General features: G+C 34.1%; 2 protein-coding genes and 1 pseudogene across 2 annotated transcripts; 1 reads left to right on the top strand and 2 right to left on the bottom strand.

Moving 5' to 3' along the window:
- Positions 1-890: 890 nt before the first annotated feature.
- LOC114401417 lies at positions 891-3,411 on the bottom strand (annotated as a pseudogene).
- A 2,316-nt stretch (positions 3,412-5,727) lies between these two features.
- LOC114410638 (glutathione S-transferase U18-like) lies at positions 5,728-7,360 on the bottom strand. Its single transcript, XM_028374596.1, has 2 exons — positions 6,857-7,360; positions 5,728-6,279 (listed from the first exon to the last, which is right to left on the bottom strand). Exons 1-2 carry the CDS (start codon positions 7,175-7,177, stop codon positions 5,893-5,895), a joined length of 708 nt encoding a protein of 235 aa, XP_028230397.1. The 5' UTR covers positions 7,178-7,360; the 3' UTR covers positions 5,728-5,892.
- A 1,302-nt stretch (positions 7,361-8,662) lies between these two features.
- On the top strand, positions 8,663-9,241 carry LOC114406550. The gene has a single exon (XM_028369286.1). It carries the CDS (start codon positions 8,663-8,665, stop codon positions 9,239-9,241), a length of 579 nt encoding a protein of 192 aa, XP_028225087.1.
- Positions 9,242-15,802: the final 6,561 nt, after the last annotated feature.

Below are 15,802 nucleotides of genomic sequence, written 5' to 3'. Positions count from 1 at the left end.
AGGTGGAAGAAAATTCACACAATCACAAATATTCTTATTTAGTTGTTCATGATCATGATTATCACGAGTCTTTTAAATCAATAAGGTGATTAATCAATATAGATATATGTATTTATTATAATCCTCAAGAAAAATATACCGTAGATCCTGGTATTTATAGGATGTTTGGTGGCTAAGATATATAACAGGATATCATAAGATAATATAATTATCTTATCATCTTATAATATGTTATTTGTTGCGCCAATGATAGCATTATCATGTTGTTTATCCTATCTGGTTGTTCTAGTGTATTTTTTTTTTCCTGATGGAGAAACAAGTTAAAAAAAGCTATTAAAAAATGCCTAGATGTGAGCGGAGAGGAATCATAATTTTGATGGTTAATATTGTTGTAGCATAAATTCTAGCATTTGTTTTTAATTCATGGCATGTTTGATAGGAGAAATGTTTTTTCATTTCTGAGAATCAGAAATATTGAGAATTATATTTTCCGTGGATGAATAAAAATTGTTTGATTGATCATTGAAATTTTTTAGATAAATTTTCTAGAAACTAAAGAATTATATATATTTTTTACCAATTAAATTATTTATCATATTTATATAATTTAATAAAAAATAATATGATGTTTTTATGGTAGCAAAAGAAAAATTAAACTCAGAAAAGATTCTCACTTTTCCCATAGGAAATTTTTTGTAGAAAACTGATTAAAAAATATTTTCAGAAAACAATTTTTCCCAATTTTTTTTTTAAAAAATACATATTAAACATGAAAATTTTATGATATCTGGAAACCAAAATCTTTCCTCATACCAAACTCTCCCTAAGTAAACTTTAAGCCAAAATAAAGTTAATTAGAACAAACAAACATAGGCTACCAGTGGAAAAAAAAAAAACTTAAACAACTTCGAAATTCCATGTCATCTTGCAACTAATATAATTCCATTTACTTTGCAGCATATTTTTGATAAGAGCCTTGGCAAACTCAATAAGTTTGTCTGTCTGTGGTAGAAGGCCCTTTACAACTGGATCAACAAACGTTTCAGCCCATTTAGCCAAAGCAGGGTTCTTCACTTCATCAAGCACTTTTCTTCCATTCATCTCGTCCAACTCAAAAAGCTCCCAAAAGCAATGTCAATAATTTAAATTGTATCCCCTCCAAAATAGGCCTTTCCTTCATTGCACTTGTTGAACACTTCTTCCATCCTCTCAAGTACTTCTTCCATTTCCACAAAGTGTAGCTTCTTTGCCTCCTCATCTTCAGCCAATAGAATATTAAATATGGACTTAAACCACTACTTCCAGTACAAAAATAAAAAAACCCCATAAATATTAGTACTTATTCAATGAAAATCACATGAATGTTTCTACCTTATGATGATAAGCTTTTCCTGCAACTTTCTAAAATAAATTAATTAAAAAAAAACTTATGAAAGGGTCACTGGTAACAACAAAACCCTTAATTTAACTGATTACATAATATCTTAAGTTCAATTAATTTTCAGGCTAAAATTAAACTTTTATTCTTCATCTTTCTTTTTTTCAATTTAGTTTTTAAATTTAAACAGCTTTATTTTAATCTCTTAAAATATCCGTGTTAGACCAAATTCATCGTAATATTATTATTATTATTATTAGGTTTAGTTTTGGTTAACATCACAAATGTCCATCAAACATCAAACATGACATCTTTCTTTATATATCACGTGTCATAAAAATTTTGACCAAGTGTCGTAGTAATAAAATGACAGAATGACCAACTTGGTCTAATAAAAACACATGCTTTAAGAGATCACGGTAAAACTTTATAAATAAGAGACTTATTTTAACATTAAGAATAAGCAAAGCCAGAAGGAGTAAAGACACAGAAATATAAATACCTTGTCATCGAGGCAAGCAACCCAAAATCGGGCATTAGCTCGGTCATAAGCATTTGGTGGAAGGAGGGAGGAAGCATTGAACCAAACCTCATCTATGTACTCAACTATGATTGCAGATTCACATGACTTTATTTCCATGGAAGATAACTGGGATTTTCTTGTGCACTGGGTTGGACTTAAGAAGCAGGTCACTTTTGAGATTCAAGATCTCTTCAACAACCTCACAATCTAACCCCTTTTAGATTAAGGGCAATCTGCACCCTCAGGGTAAATGGACTGAACCAAGCACCCAAAAGCCTTAAGTCGTTTTTAGCCATTACTATTCACTATAAGAGATCAAAATTTGTTTTGTTTGGTTACTCACCAAGAACTGATCAGGCGTTATAACATTGTGGAATACGTAGCCACTAACAATCAACTCAAATAGTTGAGCAGTGCACAACTGTGTTTGGGACAATAATTCAAGTGGGGATTGTACTGCGGTTTAATGAACATAGCCAGAATTGGCGTGATCTTTTGTTTTTCTTTCTGTACCTCAATATTAAAAATCCATAGAATAATAATGATCCACGATGGCCATGCTTTTTGAACCTTTGAGATAAAAAGAAAGGCTTAAATTTAAATATACTTTTAGTTCCTGATAAATACATTTTTTGTGTTTGGTGCTGATAAATTTTTTTTTCGGATTGGATCTCTAATATTTCAAAAATTTTGCCTTAGATTTTTATCGTTAGTCTGTAATCGTTAACTGCCTACATCATTGTTAATCGGCCACGCGGGCATACCACCTGTGGTGTCAATTGTGATTTTTCTTTGACTGGGATTACAAGTGAAAAAAATAATTTTTTTAATTAAAAACGACGTTATTCTGCTAGCTCCTTCTTCCTCTTTTCTGTAACCTCTCCACGCACCACCGCCACCATCGAACAACAACCCACACCCAGAACATCCTTTCTTCTCCGGTTGCAAATACAAGCCCAAAACATCTAACTTCCTCGGAACTCCACTCGGATTTCCTCAAAAGGGAATCGAAAAGGACATCGAAAATTGCAAAAAAAATAGAGGAACTTACAGAGTCGTTGTTCGATGTGGAGGGGTTGGTGGTGAAGAGGACTGAAAGGGGTGGCAACGAAAAGAAGAGAAAATATGACAGAGAAGAAGATCTGAAACAAGAACAAGCTACCAAAACTAGAACCACCTCTGCCTCCTCTCGTGGCAATGGAAAGAAGAGAAAATATGACAGAGATGTGAAGGGGTTGGTGGTGGTTTCAGATTTGGTGTGTAGTGATTCGGAGGACAAAACGGTGCGTATTTGGAGAGGGGTTCAAAAGGAGTAATTGTGTTTAGCTGATGCACACTTTCACGACGTCGTTTTGTACCTTTTTTTCTTCTTCTTAAAATCCACGTGTAGTCCTAGTTAGAAAGATCACATGTGACATCACACGTAACATATTTGTGTGGCCGATTAACGACCACATAGACATTAACGATTACGGACTATTTGTGTGGTCGATTAACAACCACATAGACATTAACGATTACGGACCAACGATAAAGATCTAAGGCAAAATTTTTGAAATATTAGGAACTGAATTTGAAAGAAAAATTTATTAAGGACCAAACGTAAAAAACATATATTTCAGGGATCAAAAGTATATTTAACCCAAAAGAAAAAAAAGTGTAAATATAATTGATATTTTTTTTGGGTAACGTAAATATATAATTGATATGGGATAACATTTTTGGTCGGGAAGTTCTAAGGATTAAAATGAAAGGTAAAAGCTTTTCATTTGATCCAGCAAAGGAGGAACATACAACCTATTTCACTCAAGTCACACCCACGGAATTCAAGCACAAGAGACTTGGTCATTGTCATCTTGAAAGAATGCTAAACATGAAAAAAAGGAAATATGCAAAAGAAAATTTGAAGAAGTTTCAAATGGAGGAATACAAATCTGTTAGCACACCAATGAATCAAAAAGAGAAGTTTAACAAGGAAGAAGGTGTTGATAACATTGATGAAGAATATTATAGGAGCTTGATTGGATGTCTAATGTATCTCACTACAACAAGGCCAAACATTCTATTTTCTCAAAAGAATAAAATTGGAATTTTTGTTGACAATCAAGTAGCCATTGCTATTGCAAACAATTCCGTGTGTCATGGGAAGACTAAACATTTCAACATCAAAGTCTACTATTTGATAAAGATGCAACAAAGTGGAGAAGTGAACTTGATTTACTGCAAGTCTAAAGATCAACTGGCTGACATGTTTACAAAATCACTACCTATCAATAAACTTGAACTCAAAGAATTGGAGTTTGCAGTTCCAAAAGTAAAGAGGAGTGTTGAAGATATACTTTTGTAAGTGCATAATATTTTATTTTTTTTAGTTTTTAAAATAGGATTTAGTAAATAAGTTGATTTTCTATATTTTAGGAGTAAGACAGTTTTAATGGATTAGCTTAGTCAATAAGTGGTTGCTATCTTTAAGGAGCAAGTTAGTTTTAATATTCTGTTTTGCTAATATCTTGTTATGTAATTAGTTTATCTTTTGTTATTTATTATATTGCTGCTGAGAACAATTTGAATTAGAATAGAATAATTTTATTTCTTCTTCTCTCTTCTCTTCTCTGTTTTTTATAATTTCCTCCAAAAAATCAACATTTTCTTTTTTCTGGCCCTCATGATTCAAAAACCAGAATAAATCACCACTAATTTGAATAAAAGTCTTGACAATATACGTTATAATTTTTTTTAAACTATATGCATTTTATTTGAGTTGGCATAATAAATTTGTTTTTAAGGTTTTATTAAGAGAAAATAATAATAAAAATTGCAAGACATAAAATGATAGTTTTAAACAAATAACTGAGTCCTCATCACATCTTTTTACTGTGTTTTAAAATTGCAAGACATAATGTACCTTGTGTTATGCAGACGCTGAGTTCTCATGACATCTTCTTACTGTTTTTTTGCCAAACATGTGGCTTTGGCTTGCTGGTACCACTCAATGCTCTTTTTCTGCTTCAAACATGACTGATCTTTGTGCAGCATGTAACAATCAGGGGGGGAGTGCAAACTAAGCAATTTTTCATGGCTGCTGTTACTTACATTGTCTCCATTGTATGGTACTGCAGAAATAAGGCCAAATTTGACAATGTAGCTATCAGTTTAGACTAGGCCAAAAACAATTTTGAATCTGGTGGTGAACCTCCGTTCTAGCTCAATGCAATCATCCATTTAAGATTACAAATTTTAAAAGCATTCAACTTGGACATTCATTCAGGAAAGACTCCTTCTATAATTCAAGTAGATTGGCTTCCTCCTCAACATAACTAGATTAAGTGCAACACGGATTGGCTTCTTGTGAGTATTTTTTGAGACAAAAGTGTTGTGTTCCTTGGCTGCTTCTGTACTTATCTAGGGATTTCTCCTGTCTTCAATGCTGAACTCACTGGTGCTATGCTTGCTACTGAATTAGCCATCGAAAAAGGATGGACTAATCTGGTTTCGTAGTGATTTAGAAATAGATGGTTAAACTATATAGAATTAAATTAGAAAGATTAATTTTAGATACTCACATTTTTAGAGAAGAAAATTAAATTGGCCTATTTTGACATTCATGTACAGAAATTTACTTGGTGGAAAACCCTCCCTAGCTTTATATGGGAGGACTTTCTTCGCAATAGGTATGTATTGCATTTCTTTAGGTTCAAGTAACTTGTCCTGGTTGAGGTTTATGCCACCAAGTTTTTTATTTTTATTTTCTTGCCTTTATAATAAATTTGGTTGTGCTGCATCTTAGCACTCCTTTTTGCTAAATAAAAAAACAGGAGACATGAACTACAAACAAGAGAGAGAGACTCAGTTGCTAGCAGAGACAACCTAGACCTTTTAAAGTAACTTTTAAGCCAACATAAAGTTAGAACAAACATAGTCTACAAGGGAAAAAAAATGAAAAGTAAAACTTCACAATTTCAAGCCCAAGTAATCTAGCAATTAATTTCATTTACTTTGCAGCTGCAGCAGCCCATTTTTGCTTACGAATTTTGGCAAACTCAATAAGCTTTTGAGTCTCTGGAAGAACACCCTTCACAGCAGGATCAGCAGAAAACTTATCAGCCCATTTAGCCAAAGCAGGGTTTTTTGCTTCATCAAACACTTTTCTTCCATTCATCTCCTCTATCACTCTCACCCAACCCCAAAGGCTCCCAAAAGCAATGTCAATAATTCCAATTGTATCTCCTCCAAAATAAGCCCTTCCTTCACTGCACTTGTTGAACACTTCTTCCATCCTCTCAAGAGCTTCTTCCATTCCCACAAAGTGTGGCTTCTTTGCCTCATCATCTTGATCAGCCGCTTCAGCCAAAATAGTATTCCTTATGGACGTATACCACTACTCCCAGTACAAAAAAAATACACCAAAAAGATCAGTACTTATTCAATAAATTAAAATCACATGAAAGCTTATAACTTATGATGACAATTAAGCTTTTCATATATGCAACTTAATTACTAAAACAAATCAAAAAAACTTATGAGAAAACCACATGTAACTTAACGAAACAAACAATTAAGTGTTACTCAATAACTTAAGTTCAATTAATATAAATTAGGCAAATGATATCCGGTGCCCTTAAGGCTGGTTAAAAAATAAAAAATAAATATTTTTATTAGGATGCAAAAATTTATACTGACTTTTTTTTTACGTTCCTCTGTTACCACAATAAATTATTGCTAACATTAGTTAGTAGGAATAACTGAATAAGAATAACATTTAATGATCATGCTGGCAGAGATTGTCATCTAATCATACATAATTATGGATGTAAAATTTAAGATAATTATTATAAAAGTTATATGATAGTCGGTAATTGAATGATAATGTAAAATTATTTTAAATTAGGGAAAACTTTTTTTCTAGTAAGAATAAGCAAAACCAACTGGGAGTAAAGACCCAGAAATACAAATACCTTGTCATCGATGTAAGAAACCCAAAATCGGGCATTAGCTCGGTCATAAGCATTTTGTGGAAGGATGGAGAGAGCATTGTTGGACCAAACCTCATCTATGTACTCAACTATGATTGCAGATTCACATATGACTTTATCTCCATGGAGTAGAACTGGGATTTTCTTGTGCACAGGGTTGGACTTAAGAAGCAGATCACTTTTGGGATTCAAGGTCTCTTCAACAACCTCATAATCTAGACCCTTGAGGTTAAGGGCAATCTGCACCCTCAGGGCATATGGACTGAACCAAGCACCCAAAAGCCTCAACTCGTTTTTAGTCATTTCTATTCACTATATCAGATCAAAATGCACTGTGTTACTTAACAGGAAATGAGGCGTTTTATGTATATGAAAGAAAGAAGGTGAGATAAAATTTTGGGATGCATCAGATAACAATCAACTCAACAAGTTGAACGGTGACACGTACAACAGTGGTCGCGACACAATAATTCAAGTGGGGCGGACCAATTATATCATTTGATCTTACGTTAGCATAGCACAGATATCTATTGTACCAATTATTAATAGTTATAAAAGTATTATTTTATTTTTACTATTTTAAAATATTTTAAATTTTCTCCTGAGTTATGTTATTGGTTAATTTAAAAAGATATACTAAAACAATTATTGGAAGAGTTATGAACACGAAATCCAAAATTAATTTTGTTTCAGAGTTAAAATGTTCAAAATTAAATAAAAGAAAAATGGTAGGAAAATTAACAAATAATCATTTTGTAGGCTTTCCTATTTAGTATTCTTGAAGATGTAAATACATGAAATTCTTTCTTGATTATTGAAATAAAAAACACCTCAGCAAATTAATTACAACTTCAAATATATAAGATTCAGGTATGCACACCTAATACTGCTCTTCATCCTTTACTGGATCTACTTCCGAGTGATAGATTAATTATATAAGTTCGGATGCAAAAAATAGACTTCAAATAAGGGATACAGAACATTTTGATGCACACATAAAACTTTTAATTTTAAAATTTTCATTTGATTTAATAATTATTTTTTTTACCATGATTGGATTCAAATTAGAACCTTTTTTTCGAGGAAGATTGAAACTTGTAACCTCATGCATATTAATAAAAAAATTATTTGATTTGAGTTAATTTAGTAACAATGAAATAATAAAAAAAATGACTTTAGTCATCACTGGTATAATAATATTGTATTAATACTCTACAGGAACATGCTGAAACATATTTTTGCTTTTTTTCTTCAAAAAACAGTAGTTAAGAGCTCCCCTAGGGTTTCGATTAGAGATACGGGCCAAAATGATACGACCATGGGTCAATCCACTAAGAACCTAAGTGAAAGATGCTGGAGAAGGGGTCTAGTGGTTGTGATGCAAACATCTTGGAATTCCAAGCAGAAGGAATTGGTAGTAAGGATAAGTCTTATATGGATTCTTTGCTATCAGTGGGCTTCTTCCAATGTTAGCAATAAAATGTTAGTTTCTGATTTTTGGTTAAATGAATTTTTCTATTTTGATTAATATGGTCAATTGTTGACCTATTATTTAGGGATGTGGTGCCATGTGTTTTTTTGTTTTTGATCGTAAGGCTATAAAGCCAAAAGTTTGCAATTTGAATAAATAACATGAGATTTCACAAAAACAAAAAAAACCTTATCTTTGTGTTCACAATTGGTGCGAGAATTTTATTGAGTGTGAGAGAAACAGTTGTGAGTGAGTTTGTGAGCGCACCTATGAGTGAAAGAGACCAACAACCCCCTTTATAGAAAAGAAGAAGAAACATGGCAGAATCGAACAACAACAAAAATGTGCAACCTGCAATCCTTACATTTGATGGACATTATGATCATTGGGCGAAACTCATGGAGAATTTTCTTCGCTCTAAGGAGTATTGGCATTTGGTAGAGCATGGGATCTCCATTGTTACAAATAAAACAACTGCATCAGAAGCTGAACTTAAGGCCATGGAAGAACAACAACTGAATGACATGAAGATAAAGAACTATCTATATCAAGCCATCGATCGTGAAATTTTAGATACTATTCTTAATGATGATACATCCAAAGACATTTGGGACTCTATGAAACAAAAATTTCAAGGGCCTACAAGGGTGAAAAGAGCACAATTGCAAGCTTTGCGTCAAGAATTTGAAATGTTGCAAATGAAGGAAGATGAAACAGTGAATTCATACTTTGCCCGCACCTTGAAAATTGCTAAAAGTATGAAGGCGTGTGAAGAAAGAATGCGAGAGAACATTATTGCTGCAAAAATCTTGCGGTCCATGATTCCGAAATTTAATTATGTTGTGTGCTTGATTGAAGCATCCAATAATTTGGACACTATGACGATCGATCGATGAACTATAGAGTAGTCTTTTAGTTCATGAGCAAAGGATGGTGTGTCATGAAAAGGATGAATAGGCATTGCATATTACACATGAAGATAGGGGAGGAAGAGGTTCTTTCCGTGGCAGAGGAAGAGGGAGACAATCAATCAACGAAGCTGAAATTGAATGCTTCAAGTGTCACAAACTTGGACATTTTCAATATGAATGTCCTATCTGGGAAAAAATTAAATTATGCTGAGGTGGAAGACAAGGTAAATTAGGAGGATAAACTCTTGCTAATGGCTTATCTTGATTTTAAGCAAGGAACGACAGAGGAATGGTTTCTCGACTCCAGGTGTAGCAACCACATGAGTGGTAACAAAGACTGGTTCTCAGAATTAGATGAGAACTTTAGACATGCAGTAAAACTTGGCAATGACACTCGAATAGTTGTAAAGGGGAAATGAAGTGTCCGATTGAATGTTAATGGAGTCACACATGTAATCTCACATGTGTACTACGTTCCAAAACTGAAGAACAATTTACTAAGCATAAGACAACTCCAAGAGAAAGACTTGTCTATACTAATTCAGAACGGGAGTGTAAAGTCTCTCATCCTGAAAGAGGACAGATTCTGGAAATAGAAATGAAGGGAAATAAGATGTTTGTACTAACAACTACCAAGGCACCCTTGAATTCAACATGTTTTTAGATGGAACTAGAGGAAGGGTCACAGCTTTGGCACAACCGATTTGGTCACTTAAGCTATAGTCGCTTGAAGACACTTTCCTCCAAACAAATGGTGAATGGATTGCCTAATGTCAAAGTTCCAAGAGAGATCTGTACGCACTGTTTGGTTGGGAAGCAGCATCGAAAGCCTATGCCTAGGAAAAGCCTATGGAGAGCATCAAACAAACTTCAACTTGTGCATGCAGACATATGTGGACCTATCAATCCAATATCAAGCAGCAACAAGAGGTATATTTTGAGTTTCATAGATGATTTCTCCCACAAAATCTGGCTTTATTTCCTGAATGAAAAATCAGAAACCTTTTCACTCTTTAAAAGGTTCAAGGTGCTGGTTGAAAAGGAAGTTGGTGTAAGCATTGGATGTTTGAGGACAGATAGAGGAGGTGAATTCACTTGAAATGAATTTGGTGAATTTTGTAAAAACCATGGCATACGTAGGCAGCTGACTGTAGCCTACACACCTCAGCAAAATGGAGTTGCTGAGAGGAAGAACAAAACGGTTATGAATATGGTGCGATCTATGTTGGTTGGAAAACAAGTTCCTAAAATATTTTGGGTCAAAGCTACAAGGTGGTGTGTTCATATTCTCAACAGAAATCCTACAACAGTCGTACAAAACAAAACTCACGAAGAAGAATGGAGTGGAGTGAAGCCTACTGTTGATTACTTTCAAGTATTTGGATGTTTGGCTCATGTCTATATACCAGATCAACACCGAGTAAAACTGGATGATAAAAGAAAGAAATATGTTCTCCTAGGAGTAAGTGATGAATCTAAAGCATATCGATTATTTGATCCTATCAACAAAAAGGTTTTAATCAGCAAAGATGTGGTTTTTGAGGAACAAACAGGTTGGAATTGGAAGCAGAATGCAAAAGAACATCAACAGGATACTCTAGAGTGGGGAGATAATGAAGAGTATGTGAGTGATTCTAAAGAACAGTCTGAAGAAAATGTTGTGGAAAGTACTAGTGCTCAAGAAATCTAGGATCAAAATGAAGATGATGAGAACAATTCTGTAGGTACTGATACTTATCCTAATGACTCTCATATTATTAATTATAAGACTCAAGTTGAGGGGGGGGGGGGGGGTTATAAGGAATAGGAGAGAACCAGTTTGGATGAAAGATTACGAAAGAGGAGAAGGTCTATCAGATGATAATGGCCTAAATGTAATGATGGTCACCGAGGATGACCCAATCTCATTTGAGGAAGCTATTAAAAGTGAGAAGTGGAGAAATGCAATGATGAAAGAGATGGAATCAATAGAGAAAAACATGAATTGGGAGCTGACTGATCTACCAAGAGGAGTAAAGCCAATTGGAGTCAAATAGATCTTCAAAACCAAATTTAAAGAGACTGGAGAAATAGACAAGTTCAAAGCCAGGTTATTAGCTAAAGGGTATGTGCAACAATATGGAGTGGATTACACAGAGGTATTTGCCCTGGTGGCCAGGCTTGACACAATTCGCTTAATACTTTCTATAGCAGCACAATATAGCTGGAATGTATTTCAGCTAGATGTGAAGAGTGCCTTTCTTCACGATGAACTTAAAGAGGAGATCTATGTGTAGCAACCAAATGGTTTTGTGAAAAAGGGTGAAGAAAAAAAAAGTGTACAAGTTAAAAAAGGCACTTTATGGCCTTAAACAAGCACCGAGAGCTTGGTACAACAAAATAGAGGCCTATTTTGTTCGAAATGGATTTGATAGATGCCTTTGTGAACATACACTGTTTACAAAATCAAAGGAGGGAGGTAAAATTTTAATTGTAAGTCTCTATGTAGATGACTGAATATATATTGCAAATGATAGAAGTATGTGTGATGAGTTTAGATGATCCATGATGACAGAATTTGATATGTTAGATTTAGGCAAAAATGAAGTACTTTCTTGGTATTGAAGTTGTGCAGAATTCAAGTGGAATCTTTATGTTAGGGGAAATATGCTCAAGAAGTGTTGTCACGTGTTGGCATGGAAAACTGTAATGTAGTCAAGAATCCAATTGTTCCAGGCACAAGATTGTCAAAAAATGATGTAGGAACCAAAGTTGATGCAACTTTGTTCAAATAAGTAGTTGGCAGTCTTATGTATTTGACTGCAACTCGGCCAAATTTAATGTATGGAGTAAGCTTGATCAGCAGGTTTATGTCCAGTCCCACTGAATCTCACTGGTTTGCAGCCAAAAGAATACTAAGGTACTTGAAAGGAATAACTGAACTAGGCATCTACTACAAGAAAGGGGAAAACGCAAAGATTGTAGCATATTCTAATAGTGATTTTGCTGGGGATATAGATGATAGAAGAAGTGCTTCTGGATTTGTATTTTTATTTGGCTCTGGAGCAGTCTCATGGTCCTCAAAGAAACAACCAGTAGTCACATTATCCACCATAGAAGCTGAGTATATAGTTGTTGCCTCTTGTGTGTGTCAATGTATTTGGGTTCAAAGAGTGTTGGAGAAGCTGAGCCTTGAAGAACAGAAGAACACACTGATTCTATGTGATAAAAATTCCACGATACAATTATCAAAGAATCCAGTGTTTCATGGGAGGAGCAAACATATAGACATTAAATTTCATTTTTTTAAGAGACTTAGTGAAAGAAAGAATGATCAAGTTAAGTTACTGTAGCTCACAGACTTAGGTTGCTGATATAATGACCAAGCGACTCAAGTTAGAGCAATTCTCAAAGCTGCGGAGGATTAGGCATGTTGAAAGCTGCAGAGATAAACTAAATGCCACTACATCTAGTTTAAGGGAGGGAGTGTTAGCAATAAAATGTTAGTTTATGTTTTGATTAATATGGTCAACTGTTGACCTATTATTTAGGGATATGATGCCATGTGTTTAGAAAACTGCCCACGAATTCATACGTGGAGTTAGTGGGTGCAGAGTCAATTTTTTTGTTTTTGATTGTAAGGCTATAAAGACAAAAAGTCTGCAATTTGAATAAATAACACGAGATTTCACAAAAACAAAGAAAACCTTACCTTTGTGTTCACACTTCCAAGGTTATGATCATGAAGAACCCATGGGTGAAAAGGACCCGCGTGGTGTGGAGGAAAGTGGCAAGGAGAAAGATATGGTGGACCAAGAAATTTTGTTTCATGCCCGGTAGTTCCAATATCAGACTCATAATTCGCTCAATGGTATGCCCTATGGAAAGGCTTCCTTGTTTTTCATGTCCTAGGGAAAAGTGTTAGATTCAAGTTTATTGAGTACGAGCTTCAAAGGGATTGGGAAAAAGCTAGAAAGATATGTGTTGTTGACATGTCAGATGGCTTTTTCTTGGTACAATTCATTGCAGAAGATGATTATAAGCATGCTCTATTTGATGGTCCATGGATGATTACAGACCATTATATTATTGTCCAAAGATGGAGGTCAACTTTTTTAGAAAGCATGAAAATGATGAAGAAAGTGGTTGTTTGGGTAAGGTTTCCCCGTTTGCCAATGGAACTGTACCATGGTACGTTTCTTCAAATGGCAGGGTCAATGTTGGAAATTGTCTTGAAAATTGATAAGTTTACGTCAATTCATTCAAGAGGGAAATTCTTGAGAATCTATGTTGAGGTTGATCTGTAGAAACAACTTGTGTCAAGGATTGAAGCAAGAGGGCGTATGTACTTTGTGGAGTACGAGGGATTACTAGTGATATGTTTCTAGTGTGGGAGATATGGTCATAAGGCGATATAATGTACTAATCAAGGAAAAGGCATTGCAGAGAAGGTGAATAATGGTAGTGATTATACAACTCTGGTGGAAACACCACCAATAGCCATGCTTGTTGCAACAGAGGGAGTTAATGGAGACAAAACCATTAATGTTGGTATCAATATTAACACTAACGGGGCCACTAATGATGGGGAGAATGTAATTGAAACTGTGGTTACCGAAATTAAAATGGATACACAACCCCATGATTTTAGCCCAATGGATAACACTAACATGTTCCTCAATGCGATTATAATGTTATTATGAAGTGTAAAGTGATGGCATTGGGTTGTGAGCTATGAACTGTATAATCACACAACTGTAAAACCCTTTAAGGATGATGAGTTAATGCGCAATGAGTATTGTAATGGGATCCATTGTGGGAATCCAACGAGTTGAATCACTTTGAGACACGACGAGTTAAAATGATTTTGAAAATAATTGAGTAGTTGCGTGTATTGCATAGTTCAAACTCTAGTGACACATATATGATTTTAAATGTTTATTTAATGAGATGATTAGTCATATGAACATAACATATTAATATTATTACTATGTGATATGTATATGATGCATGAGGCGTGATAACATGATGTCTTGGGATTATGATAGTGTGATAAACTGTGTAAATGACAAGTTGAGTATATGTTAAATTGTGAGATCACACGTATATTGAGATGTTGTATGCATTGAGTTATGAGTTATAAATCATACAATCACACGACTGTAAGATCCTTTAAGGGTGACGAGTTGAATCACTTTGAGGTACGATGTGTTAAAATTATTTTGAGAACAATTGATGAGTTGTGTGTTTTGTATAATTCATAGATGGAGTCTGCGCGCTAAAATATTTTTTGGGTTAGACCTAAATCAGAAGGGAGAGGCCCTAACGGACTCTTCGGAGTCTAGACCTTGGGGGTAATGAAATATATCTGGTTTGAGTGCTCCTTTAAGCATGTGCTAATCTCATGTGGTTTGAGCATTCTCGTAAAATAATATGACCCTGACTAGTCTCCCTATGATTTTACCTAGTGAGAGTGACCTGACTTACCAGTGAGTGGTCTGTCATGTCATATACTCATAGGCGCCCGACGAGGTTTTTCATTGACATGGTACCACATTACATATAGGATTGAGTCTTAATGTATTTGTTGCATAACGCCTGTGTAATGACCATTGTGACTTGTTATGTGATGGTGTGTAATGGATTGTGTAAGTGTGAGATGTGGTATTGTATTTGAGATGTGTTGTCTTGAATATGTGATTAATCGTGAAGGCGTGGAATGTGATTTGTGATTAAATTATAGGACAAGTGATGTTACGTGTTGAGTGTTGAAATGATGCGAGCTGTGCCAAAGTCGAGCCTTGTTATATTTATATTGTTGTTATAATTATATTATTGTTATATTTATATCATACTTGTATGCTTTTGTTTATCTCTATTTGTTGAGAAATGTGATGACTCACTCCCTATGTGTTGTTTGTGTTTGGATCCTGTGATGATCTCGAACCTTGTGTTAGTGAGAGCAGATGACTAGTTGAATTGCTTTAAGGAACCTCGTGCTAGAAAACACCGAGACACAATGCTCTAATAGAATGTGATATTGGGGCATGAGTTTCTATTTTAATTGCATGATGTTCCGAACATGTTATTTTACTTTATTTTATTTTGCTACTTAACTAGAGTTTTTTTGTAAACTTGAACGACCTTATTTTGAGCTAGAAATATTTCTAGAAATTTTTATTTGGTAACAATGAAATGAATGTGGATCTTTTATCCATGTGAATTTACTTACGATTTTATTGAATAAAATTGATTTAATTATATTTCACTTTTTATATGTTTTTCTCATTTATATGTATGTTGAGGTAGATGGTGTCACATAAAAAATTAGTTTCGAATATCTACCATCAATCATGTGATCTTCAAAGATGAAACGAAGATTTTAAATGAAATTTTAAAGTACATTAAAGGTATTTAAAATTTTATTTTACATTCTAAATTATCAAAATTAATAATAAAATATTCAAAATTACTTACTAGAGATATTGAAAGTTATAAAAAAATATAAAATATTATTGGGAGACACTTTCACGATTTTTCACTTTTGTTCATTCATTGAAAAAAGAT

This window comes from Glycine soja, chromosome 1 (genome assembly GCF_004193775.1).
Source record: "Glycine soja cultivar W05 chromosome 1, ASM419377v2, whole genome shotgun sequence".
Taxonomy (NCBI): domain Eukaryota; kingdom Viridiplantae; phylum Streptophyta; class Magnoliopsida; order Fabales; family Fabaceae; genus Glycine; species Glycine soja.
The sequence above is the reverse complement of the archived record's forward strand: the minus strand, read 5'-3'. Positions and strand labels throughout refer to the sequence as shown.

What these genes read in the sequence shown, in the direction of transcription:
- LOC114410638 (XM_028374596.1), bottom strand. Translation starts at nt 7,177, where the DNA reads ATGACTAAAAACGAGTTGAGGCTTTTGGGTGCTTGGTTCAGTCCATAT. An exon ending in TTTCTTACATCGATGACAAG is followed by an intron (nt 6,280 to 6,856) that starts GTATTTGTATTT and finishes TACTGGGAGTAG; the next exon opens with TGGTATACGTCCATAAGGAA.
- LOC114406550 (XM_028369286.1), top strand. Translation starts at nt 8,663, where the DNA reads ATGGCAGAATCGAACAACAACAAAAATGTGCAACCTGCAATCCTTACA.